The sequence below is a fragment of the Myotis nattereri genome (genome assembly GCF_964212035.1).
Source record: "Myotis nattereri genome assembly, chromosome: 13".
Taxonomy (NCBI): domain Eukaryota; kingdom Metazoa; phylum Chordata; class Mammalia; order Chiroptera; family Vespertilionidae; genus Myotis; species Myotis nattereri.
This window is the reverse complement of record NC_138088.1, coordinates 40,886,963-40,902,775: the sequence shown is the minus strand read 5'-3', so window position 1 is coordinate 40,902,775 and position 15,813 is coordinate 40,886,963. Positions and strand designations below refer to the sequence as shown.

The 15,813-nt window shown below is 54.4% G+C and overlaps 1 protein-coding gene across 1 annotated transcript; it reads left to right on the top strand.

The window, feature by feature from the left end:
• The first annotated feature begins 6,077 nt into the window (after nt 1-6,077).
• On the top strand, nt 6,078-11,197 carry SFRP5 (secreted frizzled related protein 5). Its single transcript, XM_081105277.1, has 3 exons — nt 6,078-6,619; nt 8,612-8,689; nt 10,723-11,197. Exons 1-3 carry the CDS (start codon nt 6,097-6,099, stop codon nt 11,067-11,069), a joined length of 948 nt encoding a protein of 315 aa, XP_080961403.1. The 5' UTR covers nt 6,078-6,096; the 3' UTR covers nt 11,070-11,197.
• Nucleotides 11,198-15,813: the final 4,616 nt, after the last annotated feature.

Sequence of the window (15,813 nt, the reverse complement as noted above, 5' to 3'; positions counted from 1 at the left end):
ACTTGCCCAAGGTCAAGTAGCATTGCTGAAATGAGAATCCAGTCCTGCTCTAGAGTGCATGCTCTTAACCAAAACATTTGACTGCTTCTCTGATAAGCTTTTGGTCTGGGTGGCCCACTAGCCACAGCCTCGGACTCCAGGTGTGCTGGGGTCCCAACAGGAGAGCATTACTCAGCCTTTGCTCCATCCCTGTCCCTGTCCAGAGAATACCAGCAGTGCCACCCCCCACCCCCCATTCCTCTCTCTTTTGCACTTCAGACAGGCACTCTTAGAGCTAGACCAAGCCCCAGGCCCAACACAAGTGGGCCTGCTTTCGTCCCAGAGCCACATGAGAGCCAGTGTCCAGGCTCATAAAAGGTAAGACTGAGGCTTGCCTTTCTGGCCACGTGAGTCAGTGACAATGAGCCGAGCTCCAGCCCCTCGACAACCAGGCCCCACTGACACCCAGGCACCCGGAGATCCTGAGCAGGCCTGCTTGAACGGCTGCCCAGAGCACAGCACACAGGGGGCCTCTGGGACAGATGTTGACTTTGCAATCAATAAAGCAAAAACACTGGAAAGGAAAGCAATGTGTAGGTGTGATGGAAGGAGCACTGAATGGGGAGTCAGGAAGGCCAAGTTCCAGTTTCCTCTTAAGAAAATGATGGCGGATGGAGGGCCCTGGGGGACAATTGCTATGGGTCCCGGCCTGCACTAACAGTTCTTTTAGTTACACAGAACATTGACCCTGGGTTTTGCTGAGCACTCAGGAGCAGCTTCTGTGAAGGCAGGTGTCCTGGCAGGGGAACACTGAGCTTGTAAAATGCAGATAATCCCAGGAGGTTAAAATAAGGACAAGATTCATTCTGGCATCCCAACTGTGAAGCCAGGAGAATGCCAGGAGAGACACCTACTAAGAAGAGCTCCTGGTGGCTAATTGGGCTCGAATTAAAGAAAAGAAAAACCTAGCAGCCATTTCTGCACAGGGGCCTGTCATGCAAGCTGCACTTCAGAGAAGCCTGTGCTCAGCTGCCCACCTGCACTGTAATCGCCATCTGAGCCAGCCCTTATAAATGTCAACCAATAGGACTGAGGCTTTCTCCATCCAATCAGAGCTGAGCAGTTCTAACCAATCAGAGTGGAGAGTGGCTCTATTCTGACCAATCAGGACAGTGCCTTTTGGACAAATCAAACTGCAAAAATGTGGACTTCTAATTTGCATGAGGATAGACCAATCAGGAACCAAGGGTGGGGACTTCTGTCATATAAGCCAGCTCCCCTGTGGCTCCAGGAGCACCTTTCAGCGTAAGAAGAGATCCAGGCTGCTCTCCCAGCCAGAGTGAAGCAGACCAGCACAGAGCAGGTGGTGGCTGAGCAGAGCTATCTAGCCAGAGAGGGGCCTGGCCCCAGAGTTGTTCTACAGCTTTGCTGTATCACAATTTAGCTGTTTTGTGTTGAATAAAGTTTCCTTCTTCACTGCACCCCAAACTGGGGCTTCTTGTTGGAGCTGGATTGCACCAGTGACCATTGGTTGATACAACCTTCTTCAGAGGTGGGCAAGTCTATGCGGGCAGGACCTCCTCACAGCAGGAGACGGAAGAGGTTCCCCACCTCAGGCCAAGGACAGTTAACCTCACCTCCATCATCAGCCCAACCCCCTTCCTTTTCATTATCACATTGGATTCTCCAGATAGCCTCATGGAGAACGGGAGTCAGAGGTGGTCCTCCCATTTTATGATGAGGAAACCGAGACTCAGGTGGGGAGGGGGGGCTGCTATTAAATTAAAAACACAACTCAGATCTTCTGAATCCAAGCTGGGTGCACTCCCCACTGCCACACTGCCTCTCCTGGGTGCTCTGCATGGCACGAATGGGGCAGATCTCATGGCGCATGGCTCTGTTGAATCACTTTTCACAGACACCAAGGACTCCGCGGAGCGCTCCTCTCACCCCTTATCTCAGTAAGTTTTCACTATCACCAAGTAAGTAAGTGTTATTAACCCCATTTTACAGATGAAGAAAGTAATGTTCAAAGTCCAACAGACATATGTCCAAGGACACACTGCTAGGAGGTGGTCACCATTCACCACCAGTATGTCCGACTCTGAGCCCAGCCTCTTCCTGCTACACTACGCTGCCTCGGTGTGTTCATGCTCTCCACGGGGACAGGGATGGAGACTTTCACTGTATGCCTACTCTAGCGGGTTCTAGTTACATGTTGGTTTGTAGAATTATTATTCCCAAGACGAAAGCCTTAAACAAAACAAAGAAGGCTATTTCATACAGATAGAAATTACAATCCAACCAGAACATATAATCATGAAACTTTATGCTCCTTACAACATCACTTCAAAATAAAACTGATTCAAAAGGGAAAAGGGAAAAATTAACAAACTCATCATCAAAGTAGATTTAATACACCTCTATCAGAAGTGAACAGAATAAATAAACCAACAATTCTTAAACGTTTTGGTCTCAGGACCCCTTTACACTCTTAAAAATTATGGAAGTTTTTAGATTAAAGAGCTTTTGGTTATATGGGTTTACACCTATCAATAATTGCCATGTTTAAAATTAAAACTGAGAAAAATTTTCATTTATTTATTTTGTTTTAAATGACAATAATAAACCCATTATATGCTAACATAAATTTTGTGAAAGCTAATTACATTTTACAAGACAAAAAAATTAGTGAGAAGAGTGGCTTTGCTTTACATTTTTGCAAATCTCTCTCATGTGTGGATTAACAGAAAACGGGTTCTCAAATCTCCTTCTGCACTCAGTGTGTTGTTAGATACTGTTTTGGTTGAACTATATGAAGAAAATTTGGCCTCACACAGAAACGTAGTTGGAAAGGGGAGTATTTTAATAGACTTTCGGATATTGTGGATATTCTTCTTTAATACTAACAAAATAATGGTATGTGGCAGTTCCTTAAATGTTGGTTGTAATGTAGAATCTGAATTCATATCAATGAACTTTTCTTACTGTTAACTTAAACTCTATCGGTCTATCTTGTACTTTGAGTGGATCTTGGAATTATGTACTATTTTAACCTTGTAGACTCCCTGAAAGGGACTTGGGGACCCTCAGAAGAATCCTGATTACACTCGGAGAACCACGGAAGTAGGCAATAAAAAAGTAGAAAACTGGAGGAGTTGATAACATAATTAACCAAGTTGGATCTACAAGGTATCTATATAGGACTTTGCTCACAACAGACCATGAATAAATATTCTTTTAAACAAACTATGCCCTCTATCAGCTGGGGGAAATGTGTGCCTGGACAGACTGCAGACACTCCAAGATGGACAGATGCCCAGCACGCCAGGTGTTTCACCCAGCTGCCTAGGCCCCGGAACAGCTTCATGGGGAAGGGGCACCGCATTGCAGTGCAGCCTCCTGCCTTCTCGGGCTGCACAGCCAGGATAGCCAAATGGCGGGGCCTCGGAGGGAGAGCGTCCCTGAGTGACCGCCCCAGGGCACAGCCACCACCTGGCACCATTCTTGTGAAGAGCTTCCCTCCTGGATCTCATCATGGATTCCATGTCCGGAAGCCTCAAGGGTCCCCAAGGCAGAGTCCAGCCTGGCTCCTCTGGCCCTCAGAGCCCCTGGAGCTGCCAGGTACAGATTCACTCTGCTCTCGGACCATCTGCAGTTCTTACAAAACCAGCAGCAGGAACAATGCCTCCCTCAGTCCAGACCAGGCACTGGAACTCCAAGATGACCAGCTGCCCAAGGAGCCTGCACCTTGTACAACCACCTGGGGAGCTCCAACACGCCCCCCCACCCAGTGGCCAGGACCATACGAGCCTGGGCCAGCCTGAGGGGGGTTTGGGGGTGACCTGGAGTGCAGAGAGCAGAATCCCAAACCAGAGCCAGGGCCAAGGTGTCTGGGGGAGCTTTCAGAACACACCCCGAATTTAACCCTATAATTATACATCCATCCCTTGGAGATCTGACATGCCTAGGTGCCTATTATGTGCTGGCACTGTGTAGGGGGCTTTCTTTCCATGCATCCTTTTGTTTGCCTCTCACGTAACTGCTGAGGAGGTCCCAGCTTACAAACAAGGAAATGGAGAGTCCGAATGGCGAGGTACTTGCCCAAGGTCACTCAGTGAGTATGCACTTGGATTTGAACCTGACTTTTTCTGTCTGCAGTTCGGACTCCTGCACCATTACTACACTGCGTTGTCTGACCCTGCAGGGACCAGTCCTTCACCTCCTGAGGGTCATCCACAGAACCTATTCCTGCTGGGAATTGGGAAAGGGAATAGGGGGAGAAAATACCCTCAGCTTGTTCTTCCTGGACCCAACCGAGTCATCCTGGTCATCAAAAGAGAGTCTGTGCCACCCCGGGTTCCGTCTGCTGCATTTTCTTCTGCCTCCTCTGCCTTAAGTCTTCTTCTCACAACTAGACCAGAGGAAGCGGAGCCTATGTCTTTTGCATTTCTGTATCCCTTTTGTGTATAGGTGCTCTGTGTGTGGTGAATATTAAGAGGCGTGGTCCTTTGTCTCTATCAACTACCGCTGCGAGGACAGACCCATGGGAGGCCAGGAGGCTTGGGAACATCAGGAGGACTGGGAGGCTGGGGCCGGGGCGGATAAGAGCAGGTGTGGAGGGGGGCAAACGCCCCAGCACTCCCACCTCCCAGCGGAGGCAGCCCCCAGAGCACCCAAGACTTCCTATAAGATACCTCCCAGCGTACCCTCCCCAGCAAAGGCTGGGAGGTCAAGTCCAAGCCATCCCACCCACAAGCCTCTCCTCCAAAACTCCCACAGGAAAGCCAATGAAAGGCAGGACCCAAACAGAAGGAAAAGACCCCAAACTTAGGCTCATGAGGTTGCCTCCTCTCTGATGCCTCCCTGGACAGCCTCCTCAATTCCTTCCTCCTCCCAGCTCCCGGAGGAAGCACATTCTCCCACTGTTTCCTCGCCTGGCGCAGGATTTATCTTAGGGCAGAGTGGTTAAGTCCTGGCCCTTGGAGTCCAACACCTGGACTCGAATCCAGGATCCTTCACCGATTAGCTATGTCACCAAGGACCAGTTACGTCCCCTCTCTTAGCCCTCCATTAAGCCTTCAGACTCAGAATCCAGACCTCCGGTTATATCTGGGCTCTGACTCTGGTTCAAATCCCCACACCGATGCTTACTTAACCTCTCTTAACCCCATTCAGTGCCTGTATCTGTAAAGTGGGATTATTAATAGTTCCTGCCCACCTGAGAGCGGTTGCTGGGTAAATTAAATGAGGTAATGTATGCACTCTGCTTGGAACAGACGTGGCCCGCAGTGATCCCGTCAGTACTGGCTATCATTAGAAATAGTAGCTGATAAGGGTGTGACCTGCTGTGCAGTGCCTTTGGCGCTGAGGAAGAACTCACTGAATAGTAGTCATGGTAGAGTCTTCGCCTCCACCAGGTTACGATGCTCCTGGCGATGGGTTTTGCGTCACATCCACCTCTGACTCTCCAGCAGCCAGCCCGGTGCCCAGCACCAAGCAGGAGCTCAAAAAATGCTGGCGGACCGAGAGGGCAAGAACTGACCGCCTGAACCTGGAGGGTGTGGGCAGGCAGGAGCCTCCTGCTGGGAGAAGGGAGATCGGAGGTGTCGGGAAGAGAAAACAGAGTGGAGCGGGAAAGGCCCAGACGGAGAGATAAGCAAGCGGAGTGAGTGAGAAAAGGAACAGGAGAGGCTGAGTCAAAGAGCGATAAGGAGGAAGAAGGACGAGGGCGAGGGGCGAGGAGAATGCCGAGAGAAGTGAGGGAGCCTCAAGAAGAGGCGTGGGGCGAGCCGGTGATCCGCAGAGGGGCGCAGGAGCGGGCTCTGGGCAGGAGGCGCGGGAGCGGGTGGGAGGGGCCGATGGGGCTCCACCCTGCCTCCCTGCCGCCTTGGGGTGGGGCCCGACGGCCTGAGATTGGCTGGGGCGCGCGTCGAGGCCCGGGCTGGAGCCCCGAGGTGGGAGGCGCCAGGATCCCATTTGGTGCGCTCGGGCCGGGAGCGAAAACGGCCACCCACTCCGACGACTCCGGCTGCCGTGTCTGGAGGGGAACGTGGAGGCGGAAGCACACGGGGCACCTGGGGGCGCCGCGCACCGAGCAGCGGGGACCGCGCAGCCATGCGGGCGGCGGCGGGGGGCGCGCGGGCCGCGGCGATGGCGCTGCTGCTGGGGGCGCTGCGCTGGGCGCCGGCGCGCGGGCAGGAGTACGACTACTACGGCTGGCAGACGGAGCCGCTGCACGGGCGCTCGTACTCCAAGCCCCCGAAGTGCCTCGACATCCCCGCGGACCTGCCGCTCTGCCACACCGTGGGCTACAAGCGCATGCGGCTGCCCAACCTGCTGGAGCACGAGAGCCTGGCCGAGGTGAAGCAGCAGGCGAGCAGCTGGCTGCCGCTGCTGGCCAAGCGCTGCCACTCGGACACGCAGGTCTTCCTCTGCTCGCTCTTCGCGCCCGTCTGCCTGGACCAGCCCATCTACCCGTGCCGCTCGCTGTGCGAGGCCGTGCGCGCCGGCTGCGCGCCGCTCATGGAGGCCTACGGCTTCCCCTGGCCCGAGATGCTGCACTGCCACAAGTTCCCCCTGGACAACGACCTCTGCATCGCTGTGCAGTTCGGGCACCTGCCCGCCACCGCGCCTCCAGGTAGCGCCGCCCCCGCCGCCCCCGCGCGCTCTGATGGCCCTGGGTGCCCCAGAGCTGGGCCCCGGACAGATGCCGCTCCCCCATCCCCTTAGCACAGCTCTGCGAGCCCCCCACAGGTGTCAACCCCTCTATACACACACACACACACACACACACACACACACACACACACACCCCTATTCGCTTAGCCTTGAGCACCCCGGGGATTGTCTCCCACAGCCGGGATTCCGCCTTCCCACCAACGCGTGGACTGCCAACGCAGAGCCTCCCTGCGGCTCTGGACCTTCCCACTGGTTCTCCCCACTTCAGCTGCCTGAAAACCCTCCAGGCTTCTTTCCCGGCACCCACCTTCCCAAAAGATGGAACCCCTGGGTGACCCCAATACAGTCCCCCTCATCCTAGGGCACCCTGATAAATGCCTTATTGCCTCTCTCAGGCAAGAATGTTGGGGGGTAAACCATGCCTTTTACCTCCTCCACAAACCTGGACTCCAAGGCATCCAGACAAGGATTCCCACCCAGTTTGGGGAACTTGGGAGGGAGGAGGGCTAAGGGGAGAGATGTAGTGAGACTGGGGACTAAGTGCACACCGGGGCTGATTCCATCTCCCCATTTTCTCTCCCTAACTTTCCCCACTCTCTTCCTCAGCCCCCAGGCTGCGAGACCTTGGGCAAGGCTCAGTGCAGAAGAGCGAGCAGACAGTCAGGCTCTGCCCCTTCAGCATCAGTTTCCCCATCTGTAAAACAGAAAGAGACCCAGGGTCCTGAAACCGCTGACATCCTAGGTGTGGCCTCCCACATCCCATTACCCCTAATACCTCCCTGGCCTCTGCCTCCCCTTCACTGTGCACCCCCTTCACCCTCCCCCGTCTGCCCAACTCCTTCCAAACAGAGTAACCCCGAGCTGGCACCAGACAAGAGGATAAACCCGGGCAGTGAGCAGGAAAGCTTTGCCTCGGCTGTTAACCCGAGAGCCTGAGGAGCCCCCCGACACTGGGACTTCCCCAAGGGCAGCACAGCTCTCCTTCCTATCAACCTGGCCCCAAAAAATAATGTACCTCAGCGTGCCCTACCCACCCCAGGACTAACCTCACCAGCCAAGCCCTGTGCCCTACACATCAGGCCCTCTCCTGGGAGTCACGGCTGGGTGGGGGGGGCCCAGTGACTGAACCCCCTCCTCGGGTTGAGAATGGGACAGGGAAGCAGGGGAGAAGGAGGCAGCTCCAGGAGAGACGGCTTAGTCCCCAGCTGGGAGCCCAACCATTTACAGTCTGGAAGCCAGGGAATCCCACCTGGCCCACCCCTGCACTCCGCCCTGTCTGAGCCCCTCTTACCCCCATGTTGGGGGGCCCACCTGGACACAGAGACATAGGGGAACAGAGGCCAGCTGCTGTGCAGTGGCCTCAGGACCAGCAGCCTGAGTGTAACAGATAAAACTCATTATTTTGTATAAAAATTAAGACTTTGGGCGTTCTTTGAAAAGTCAGAAATCGTGGCAGTGCTAAGGGGTGGGTGCTCCTCTTCACAGTCCTCGCCCTGCCAGCGACACTTGTCTACCCACAGGCCTGGACCCTGTGTTCCTAGGAAGACCCCCATGAACACCCCTCACCCCAGCTCTAGCCTGGGAGCCACAAACCCTGAGCCCTAAGCTCGGTCCTCACATCTTTGCAGACTTGGGTAGCCACTCTGAGCCTGTTTCCTTGTCTTTAAAATAAAGAAACACCCACTTCTGAGGATTAAGTGAAACAGCTGCAGCTGCCAGGGTCATGGGCAGTCATGCGGCACTTTTGTCCCTGCACAACCTGTCTCGCTCCCGTTCACAACTACTCGGTGAGCAGGTGGTGTTCTCACTGCTACCATCCCATTTCCTGGTAAGAAATGGAGGCTGGGCGGGGAGGTGGCTCGTCCGTGGGCAAGCCTGCACCCTAAGTGGCTCTTTGGACTCTGGTCCCCACACCAGCCTCGCTCGACCCCACCCTTGCTTCTCTCTTCAGTGACCAAGATCTGCGCCCAGTGTGAGATGGAGCACAACGCGGACGGCCTCATGGAGCAGATGTGTTCCAGTGACTTCGGTGAGTGTGGAGCCCACACAGCCACCCCAGACCCTCCTCCTCGACATGCACACATATGAACACGTGTCCACGCCCATCACTGTGAACCCTAAGTTTTTTGCCTTATGGACCCCGTTTAGACTGATGATAACCATGAACCCTCTCCCCAGAGAAATGCCCCTTTTTTATTATCATCTCAGGGGCTTCCGGCCATGGTCCTCAGGCCCCAGAAGCCATCCCTGGCCAGGGCTCCTGCAGCCCTCGCTTGGCACCATCCACAGAGGGGCCTCCAGGGCTGGGTTCTCTGTGTGGGGAGCAGGCTTAGCCCTGAGATGGACGGGGGCAGCAGGTGGGAGGAATGGGCTCCCGAACAGAAGTGCAGCCCCTTGTCCCTGGGGTCCTCTTCTGAGGACCCGATGTACTCTGGCCAGGGGCGCTGTGGTCACCTGCCCCACAGCTTCATCCTGGAGCCTCCCCACTACTGGGCAGCTGAGTCAAGTCCAGTCAGGCCCTGGCTCCTGCATGGACCACACAGTCCGGCTTGTGATCTTTGCCAAGTCGGCTCCTGTTTTGTGTCTTGGCCTCCCTGTCCATGAGAGAGAGAGAGGTGGGAGGGGGGGGAGAGAAATGAAATCCTTACGTCAGCAGGTCTCTCATGTTGCTAGTCTGTTTGGAAAGAGAATATCACTATTCTATCACAAGGTAGGTGTGTGTGTTCAAGAGAGAAAATGAGGAGGTGAGGGAGAGGGAGGAAGAGAAGCGAAGAGGTTTTGTAACAATTTCCTTCCCTGGGTGGAAAAGTAGTTCTCTGGCTTCTCCCTGGATGCTCAGAGATGGGGCCCAGAGGCCTGAAGAAGGGAGGGAGACTAGCCCAAGTGACCCCTCCCCAAGCTCAGGACTCCCTATTCCCAACTGTTAGGCTCTCTGTGGTCACCTTGGAGTGCCCTGGACACTCTCTGACCACCTCTTCTTCTACCACATCACTCCAGCGCCCCCCCCCCCCCACTCTCACATTCCCACACACCACACCCGACTCTCATATACACAAAGCACACAGCACCACACACACACACTCCCACCCACACTACAGTCTCACGCAGGTTACAGTGGTGTGTTCACACCAGCGAGAGCTGGTTGTGTGCTGTGCTTCCCAGCCTTGTACTCAGTGATGGGGTGCATCATAGAGGGGTATTTACGCCACGGAAACCGGCGAAGGATACAGGACAGGCCCCTCCCCAGAGCCAACTGTCAAACACTTAGCAGCCCACATTCATGCCATGTGGACTCAAACACACACACACTGACTCATACCCACCACATACACTCCACATCACACACACACACACACACACACACACACACACACACACAGAACCAGAAATCCCATTCAGAAACATCCCCAGAGAACATGAAGTCCAGCCTCCCTCCATCTCAAGGACCCCTCCCCACCAAGCCCTCCAATTGGTCACCACACCTCCAGTATTTCCTCCCTGGACAGCCCAACCCCGCGCCCCAGCGAGAGCTCACTGTGCACTTCGTATTGGAAAAGGTGTGGATTCTGGGTCGACCAGACCTCCCTCGATCCAGGCTCTAGCACAGGGGTGGGCAAACTTTTTGACTCGAGGGCCACAATGGGTTCTTAAACTGGACCGGAGGGCCGGAACAAAAGCATGGATGGAGTGTTTGTGTGAACTAATATAAATTCAAAGTAAACATCATTACATAAAAGGGCACGGTCTTTTTTTTTTTTTAGTTTTATTCATTTCAAACGGGCCAGATCCTGCCCGCAGGCCGTAGTTTGCCCACGGCTGCTCTAGAATCAGGGCAGCTTACAACCTCTGCAAATCTTATTTCTCCCCACTACCCACACCTCCAGGATTCAATGTGATAATGTCCGTGAAAGTCCAACACATGATAGCAGCTTCATAAACATGAAAATGTGTGTGTATTGCTCCACCCTGAAGCCTCAGGCACGAGCACCAGCAGTGGGGCCACCAGCATCCTGAGCAAACCTGACCATTCTCATGCTGTCCTCTGTCCACTCCCATACACAGTGGTCAAAATGCGCATCAAGGAGATCAAGATAGAGAATGGGGACCGGAAGCTGATCGGAGCCCAGAAAAAGAAGAAGCTGCTCAAGCCGGGCCCCCTGAAGCGCAAGGATACCAAGCGGCTGGTCCTGCACATGAAGAATGGTGCGGGCTGCCCCTGCCCACAACTGGACAGCCTGGCCGGCAGCTTCCTGGTCATGGGCCGCAAGGTGGACGGACAGCTGCTGCTCATGGCCGTCTACCGCTGGGACAAGAAGAATAAGGAGATGAAGTTCGCTGTCAAATTCATGTTCTCCTACCCCTGCTCCCTCTACTACCCCTTCTTCTACGGGGCTGCTGAGCCCCACTGAAGGGGCCCTCGCATGTGCCCCGTCCCTGCCCTGGGGCACATTGTCACCTCCTGCCCCGAGTGCCAGCACAGGCCCTGAGGGATGGGCATGGAGCTCAAGCTGCTTGACTGAGGGCTTTTGGGGTATCTGGGAGCTTCCTCTCTTAAACAAAAGTCTTTTTCTTTTGAGGGGAAACCCCTGGGGTCTCAAAAAGTAGGCAGGGAGGAGAGACGGAGGGAAGGGTAGAGGGGCTATGCGCAGCTAAGGCGGTTTCTGTAGGGAACCATGGTGCAGCTCCCCTCTGCTGGGGGGGGGGGGGCCGCCTCGCTTTGGAGAGGGGAGTCTGGATATGAGGCTGAACTACTTGGAGGAAGTTCTCCACCCTCACTGCCCCTCCATGTGTCCTCTCGTAGCCCCCAAAGGCACTAGGGTCACAGTGCCCTCCAGCCACACCGCCCTACTGTCCTCATCTCTGCCAGGTCCCTTCCCCCTAGACTGGAGAGAAGCCCTGCCTAGATCCCCTCCCATAAGCTCGCTTCTTGGGGTTCATTCCTCAGCCCCTGCATGTCCCCTTTATCTTGACGAGTAACTTATTGCTACTGCTGTGAGGCCACAGGTAGACTGATGCAGGTAGGGTTTGGTGTTTAATGGTTTGTTTTTTTAAGTTTTTAATTAAATCAAAGAAAACAACAGTTGGTTTTGACCAGGTGGTTTCTCTGTCAGGCGGTTCCCCAGAGCTAGGGAGAGGGAGGTTCAGAAAGGACTTTTAGAAAGAGGCCCTTGTCATAGCCCACGGCCTGTCCACACAGACATACTCAGAATGCCTAAGAGCAATGTCCATGCTTGTGCAGGATCCCCCAAGAGCACACACAAGGGTCACCCCAATCATCCCCACCAATGGGGGACGGAGCTGGCCATCTTTTGTCTCTGAGGTCAGCTAAGTTCCCCAGCCTCCTCCCACGGTCAGAAGGCTCCCACAGTCCTGAACAGTCTCCCTCCCTCGGGCAATGCCTCCTTCGAGGAGCCAAGAGGCTGGGCCACGGAGCTACTTGGAGGAGCCAGAGGCCTGCACGTGCTGCTCCTACACTCTCTGCACACGGACACCACTGCACACTGGCCCTGACGTGGAGATGAGGGTGCAGAATGGTGGTCTCTCAGTGTGGTCCCTGGACCAGAGCATCAGCATGAAGTAGACGCTCAGGCCCCACTTCCCACGAAACACTGGACCTCGCTCTAAAGCAATTATTTCCAAATCTCTGGAGGCTGTTCAGAAATCAGCATTCCTCCATGCTCGCTGGGGTGATGTGCAGCCCCGGTGAGACACTCCATCTAGGTATCCAGATAAGCCCACAGCTGAGGCAGGAGGAGGGCACTGGGCCTGCATGCATGGAGGGGACCAGCTAGGATGCCTGAGGGGCTTCTTCAGTGAGCCCGGTGCAGATGGAGGCTGCTCCCTGAGGGGCAGGGAGGGGACAAGCCTTGAAGTGGAGGCAACAGGCTATTGCCAGTCAAATGTCCAGCATTTGGAAGAGGTGGTGCCCACCTCTGCTAGGAGCATCCACCAGCAGAGACTGAGGGGCAGGGCAGATGTGCCCAGAGCAGGGAGAGGGGACACCCCCAGAGGGGCTCCCCTCACCAGTGAAGGTACAGCTGGAATGCCGAACCCAGTCACGGCCCGCTGCTCCTCCAAGACAATGAGGCATGTTCTCCCAAGATGAGACCAGCCTTGGCTCCCTCGGCTCTGAGACCTGAGGAGGCCGGAGGGCCCACCTTCTGCCGTGGACAGTGCGAGCTAACAGGTGGTCTGACAGCCTGCCCATAAATCAGCTCCGGCCGTCAGGTGGCCTCCCCGCAGGTCAGGAGCAGCAGAGGCCGCTTGTTTCTCCTCACCTCCGAGGAAGCCACCACCACCCACCCTCGCCCCAGCCCCGCCGGCCCACCTGGCTCCCTGAATCCGCCCCTTGTCTCCCAGCCTCCTACCCTGACCAAATGTTTACGGACACTTCCATGGTCAACCAGGACCAGGGATGATTTTTCCACTGAACCTACAGGACTGGGCCTCTTCTGGCTGGAGCACAATACTGACCTCTGTCAGGTGCTGGCAGCCATGAGGGAGCAGGCGGGGAGAGCTCCCTTAGCCCAGCCCAGCAAAGCCCTTCTCACCCAACCCCCACCAAGGGGTCAGGCCTGCTCTACACGCCAGTTCTGGTCCCTGGCAGGATCTTCCCTGGGACCAAGAAAGATCCTCCCAGAGACCAGGGAGGCCCTGGAGCCCACCCTTCATTTCCTCAGGCACGGCGCTCCCTCCTGGTGGCTCCCTCCTGGCCGGTCGGAGTCAGCTGGTGCGCCAGCAAGCATCTGGGCTGTGTACCATGAAGAGCTGCATCTGACTGTGTGGAACAGCAACGCCAAGAAACGGGGGCTTCTGCACACTAGAGCTCTGGAGACGAGCAGGGAAGGGTCCATGTCCCAGACTAGTCTGTCTTCCTGTTCTGCCCAAGGGTGGCTTTTGTGCTCACGGTTACAAAATGGTGCCTCCTCCCAACTTCTTGGCCACACTCGGGCAGCAAGGTGGGGAAGTGCTAACAGCAAAAGCAGCGTGTCAGCTGTCTCTGGCCTTTTTGATCAGGGAAACAGTAATTTCCCAACACATCCCACCTGGTAGATTTCCACTTCTAGCTCACCAGCCAGAAGTCACCTGGCCCAGAGAAGTCAAATGTTTCAGCTGGGCACACTCAGCGTTCTGAGAGAGAATAGGAGGGGTGGGGCTAAACACTCAAAATCAGGTGAGAAGAGGTAGCAAAGCCCAGTTCTGGTGTCCAATCCTTTGACTTAGTGGCTATGTGACACTGAGAACATGGCTCAGATGTAAAATAGAGTCATCATGTCTATTTCACAAGGTAGCTGAGTGTTAAGTGGAAAATTGTATGAAAAGTACCTGGAGCCCAGCAGCGTGGCTCAGTGGTTGATCATAGACCTATGAACCAGGAGATCACGGTTCAATTCCTGGTCAGGGCACATGCCCAGGTTGTGGGCTTGATTTCCAGTGGGGGGCATACAGGAGGCAGTCGATCAACGATTCCCTCTCATCACTGATGTTTCTATCTCTCTCCTTCTCCCTTCCTCTCTGAAATCAATAAAAATATATTTAGAGAAAAGAGTACCTGGAAACAATGCCCAGCATTAGAAGATGTTCATTAAATGGTAGGTAGTTTTTTACCACAGGCCTGCATATGATATGTGCTCAATAAATCCCTAACTGATTTATTAATCAACTAAGAAACCACTACAGATAGGAAGGCAGGGAAAAGACAGGAAGAGCTTATCTAAAACCCAGAACCGTCGCTTTCAGAAGGGGAGTGGAAGCTACATTTGGACTTCTGCTTCAGGAAAAATATCCCCAATATAGGGGAGAGACATATAATACCAGTAATCAATAAGTGTCAAGCCTATGCTGGGTGGCAGGCACTACTTAAAGCATCTTAACATTCTAATGTAAGCTTCCCAACAGCCCTTTGAGGTAGGTACTATTATTATCCCCTTTTAATAAGGTGGCTCAGAGAGGTTAAGAAATTTGTTGAAGGTCACACAGCGTGTACATGGTGGTAGTGCTAGGATTTGAGCCAAGGACAGGCCAGAGGGATACAGGCAGCCAGGCTTCTGCCACCCCACCCCACCCCTGCTTCATAGGAAGATAACTGGGAGCCCTGCTCCAATCCCACTCCAAGAGCCCCGACAGCAGCAGAGGAGCCAGCCTCAGACTGTGGCTTTTCTTGGGACTCCCAGAGCAGCCCACCATGACCCCCATTCCCGTCTCAGCCCCGTCAGCATTCAGCCTCCTGGGTCCCACAAAGGAAGCTCACATCCCACAACTGTTTAGTCGGCTGTAATCCTAGCTAAAGTTCACTCCTTGGGAAATACAACGTGGGGGGTGGTTGCTCCTGGAATGTGTGTGGCTGAGACCCAGTGTCCCAACCCAGACAGCAGGCTCTACTGGGGCCCTGAAGAGAGCAGCAGCCAGGGGAATCCAGAGTCCCCAGCCCCCAGTTGTGCCAGAGAATGGAATGTGCTGCTCTGGGTGTTAATGTTAAAACAGAACCAGCCAAGGAAGGGGGGGCGCTGGGAGTTGGCAGAGTGGGGCGAGCTCTACCACAAGGCTGCCTCTGTTCCCCTGGAGGCTGAGCCCACTTCGTCAGGGCTGGGGGTGGGCAGGCCCCTCCTGTTAGCTCAGTGCTCAGAAGCTCCTGGAGCTAGAGGGGCAAGGCAGAACAGGGGAGGCTGACAGGGTTCCCCAAAGTTTCTCTTATGAGGCATCTATTGGTACCTCTGGCACAATTCACATCCCGGCCCAATGGCTTCCTAGCTATGTGACCTGGGGCAGGTTACTTAACCTCCTCAGGGCCTCCATTTACCCATCAGTTACATGGAATAAATCACAGAACTACTTTGGGGACTTTTTTTTTTTTTTTAATATATTTTATTGAGTTTTTACAGAGAGGAAAGGAGAGAGATAGAGAGTTAGAAACATCGATGAGAGAGAAACATCGATCAGCTGCCTCCTGCACATCTCCCACTGGGGATGTGCCCGCAACCCAGGTACATGCCCTTGACCGGAATCGAACCTGGGACCTTTCAGTCCGCAGGCCGACGCTCTATCCACTGAGCCAAACGGGTTTCGGCTGGGGACTTTCATAACATTTACATGAAAATATGCTCAGCATGTTGCCCGGCACAAGTGCTCAATGAACACAGGTATTATTGTTAT

Bases quoted from the DNA above. Each gene is read 5' to 3' on its own strand.
- SFRP5 (XM_081105277.1), top strand. From the start codon at position 6,097: ATGCGGGCGGCGGCGGGGGGCGCGCGGGCCGCGGCGATGGCGCTGCTG. The intron at 6,620-8,611 runs GTAGCGCCGCCC...TTCTCTCTTCAG, and splicing joins GCCCGCCACCGCGCCTCCAG to TGACCAAGATCTGCGCCCAG. The intron at 8,690-10,722 runs GTGAGTGTGGAG...TCCCATACACAG, and splicing joins GATGTGTTCCAGTGACTTCG to TGGTCAAAATGCGCATCAAG.